At 42.7% G+C, this 2,500-nt stretch overlaps 1 protein-coding gene across 1 annotated transcript in view; it reads left to right on the top strand.

Moving 5' to 3' along the window:
* Positions 1-2,500, top strand: part of SPTAN1 (spectrin alpha, non-erythrocytic 1) — a 228,594-nt gene that overhangs the window by 125,054 nt on the left and 101,040 nt on the right. The window contains exon 29 of the mRNA XM_081898017.1: positions 1,766-1,857. Within this exon, the coding sequence (XP_081754143.1) occupies positions 1,766-1,857 (92 nt within the window). The remainder of the gene's footprint in view (positions 1-1,765; positions 1,858-2,500) is intronic.

The raw sequence follows: 2,500 nt of genomic DNA, 5'->3' as shown, positions 1-2,500 counted from the left end.
TTTCCTCTTCTTTCTTCTCTCCTTTCTTTTTCTCGTTCTCTCTTTTCCTTCCCTTCTCTCCTTGTTCTCTCTTTTCTTCTGCTCCTTCTCTCATCTCCTTCTCTCTTTTCCTCGTTCTTTCTTCTTCTCTCTTTTCCTTTCCTTCTTTCCTTGCCTCTCGTTCTCGCTGTTCCTCTTCTTTCTTGTCTTTTCCTCTTCTCTCTTTTCCTCTTCTTCTTTCTTCTCCTTCTCTCATCTTCTTTATTTTTCTCGTTCTTCTCTCTTTTCCTCTTCTTTCTTCTCCTTCTCTCCTTCTTTCTTTTTCTCGTTCTTTCTTCTCTCTTTTCCTCTCCTTCTCTCCTTGTTCTCTCTTTTCTTCTCCTCCTTCTCTCATCTCCTTCTCTCTTTTCCTCATTCTTTCTTCTCGTTTTCCTTTCCTTCTCTCCTCGCCTCTCGTTCTCTCTGTTCCTCTTCTTTCTTGTCTTTTCCTCTCCTTCTCTCCTTGTTCTCTCTTTTCCTCTTCTTCTTATTCTCTCATCTCCTTTCTTTTTCTCGTTCTTCGCTCTTTTCCTCTTCTTCTTTCTTCTCCTTCTCTCATATTTCTTTTTCTCGTTCTTCTCTCTTTTCTCTTCTTCTTTCCTCTCCTTCTCTCCTTCTTTCTTTTTCTCATTCTTTTTTCTCTCTTTCCTCTCCTTGTTCTCTCTTTTCTTCTGCTTGCTCCTTCTCTCATCTGTTCTCTCTTTTCCTCATTCTTTCTTCTTCTCTCTTTTCCTTTCCTTATCTCCTCGCCTCTTGTTCTCTCTGTTCCTCTTCTTTTATTTTCCTCTCCTTCTCTCATTCTTCTCTCTTTTCCTCTTATTCTTTCCGCTCCTTCTCTCCTTCTTTCTTTTTCTCGTTCTTTATTCTCTCTTTTCCTCTCCTTCTCTCTTTCCTTCTGCTCCTTCTCTCATCTCCTTCTCTCTTTTCCTCGTTCTTTCTTCTTCTCTCTTTTCCTTTCCTTCTCTCCTCGCCTCTCGTTCTCTCTGTTCCTCTTCTTTCTTGTCTTTTCCTCTTCTCTCTTTTCCTCTTCTTCTTTCTTCTCCTTCTCTCCTTGTTCTCCTCTTTCCCTCTTCTTCTCCTTCTCTCATCTCCTTCTTTCTTTTTCTCGTTTCTTCTCTCTTTACCTCTTCTTTCGTCTCCTTCTCTCCTTTCTTTTTCTCGTTCTTTCTTCTCTCTTTTCCTCTTCTTCTCCTTCTCTCCTCTTTTTCTCGTTCTTTCTTCTCTCTTTTCCTATCCTTCTCTCCTTGCTCTCTTCTCTTCTGCTCCTCTCCCTCTCTCTTTTCCTCGTTCTTTCTTCTCTCTTTTCCTTTCCTTCTCTCCTCGCCTCTCGTTCTCTCTGTTCCTCTTCTTTCTTGTCTTTTCCTCTTCTCTCTTTTCCTCTTCTTCTTTCTTCTCCTTCTCTCTCCTTTCTTTTTCTCGTTCTTCTCTCTCTTCCTCTTCTTCTTTCTTCTCCTTCTCTCCTTTCTTTTTCTCATTCTTTCTTCTCTCCCCGCCTCTCCTCCTCTCCTTGTTCTCTCTTTTCTTCTGCTCCTTCTCTCATCTCCTTCTCTCTCATTCTTTCTTCTTGTTTTCCTTTCCTTCTCTCCCCGCCTCTCGTTCTCTCTCTTTTATTTCTCTGGGGTAGAAATAAAATTTATAATTCTTAATATTATTCTTAATATTATTATTCTTAATAATGTTATTAATATTGTTGTTATTAATATTATCATTATTATTAATTATTATTAATTATCGATTGGTCTTCCAGGAACTGAACGAGCGCTGGCGATCCCTCCAGCGATTGGCCGAAGAGCGGAGCCAGCTATTGGGCAGCGCCCACGAGGTCCAGCGCTTCCACAGGTGGGTTCCGGAACCTTCCGTCGCCTGGAGATCCTCCTTCTCGTTCCCTCTTTTCTTCTTCTCTTCTCTCCTTCTCTCTCTCTCCTCGTTCTCTCTTTTCTTCTCCATCTCGTCTTTCCTGTTCCTCTCTCTCCTTCTCTCATCTCTCTATCTCCTCTTCTACTTCTCTTCTCTCCTTCTCTCTCCTCTCTTTTCTTCCCCATCTCTTCTTTCCTGTTCGTCTCTCTCCTTCTCTCCTCTCGTTCTCTCTTTTCCTCTCGTTCTCTCTTTTCCTCTAGTTCTTTTTTCTCCTCTCTCTCTCTCTCTCTCTCTCTCTCCCCTCTCTTCTCGTTCTCTCTTTTCTTCTCCATCTCTTCTCTCCTTTCCCTCTCTCTCCTTCTCTCCTCTCCTTCTCCCTTTCCCTCTCCTTCTCTCCCCTTTCCCTCTCCTTCTCTCTCTCTCCTCTCTTTTCTGCTCCTCTTCTCTCCTCTCTCTCTCCTCTCTTTTCTTCTCCTTCTCTTCTCTCCTTTCCCTCTCTCTCCTTCTGTCCTCTCCTTCTCCCTTTTCCTCTCCTTCTCTCCTCTCGTTCTCTCTCTCTCTCTGTCTCCTCTCTTTTCTTCTCCTTCTCTCCTCTCCTCCCTTTTTCTCTCCTTCTCTTCTCCTC

This window comes from Podarcis melisellensis (genome assembly GCF_964234715.1).
Source record: "Podarcis melisellensis genome assembly, chromosome: Z".
NCBI lineage: Eukaryota > Metazoa > Chordata > Lepidosauria > Squamata > Lacertidae > Podarcis > Podarcis melisellensis.
This window is presented reverse-complemented; position numbering and strand designations above follow the sequence as displayed.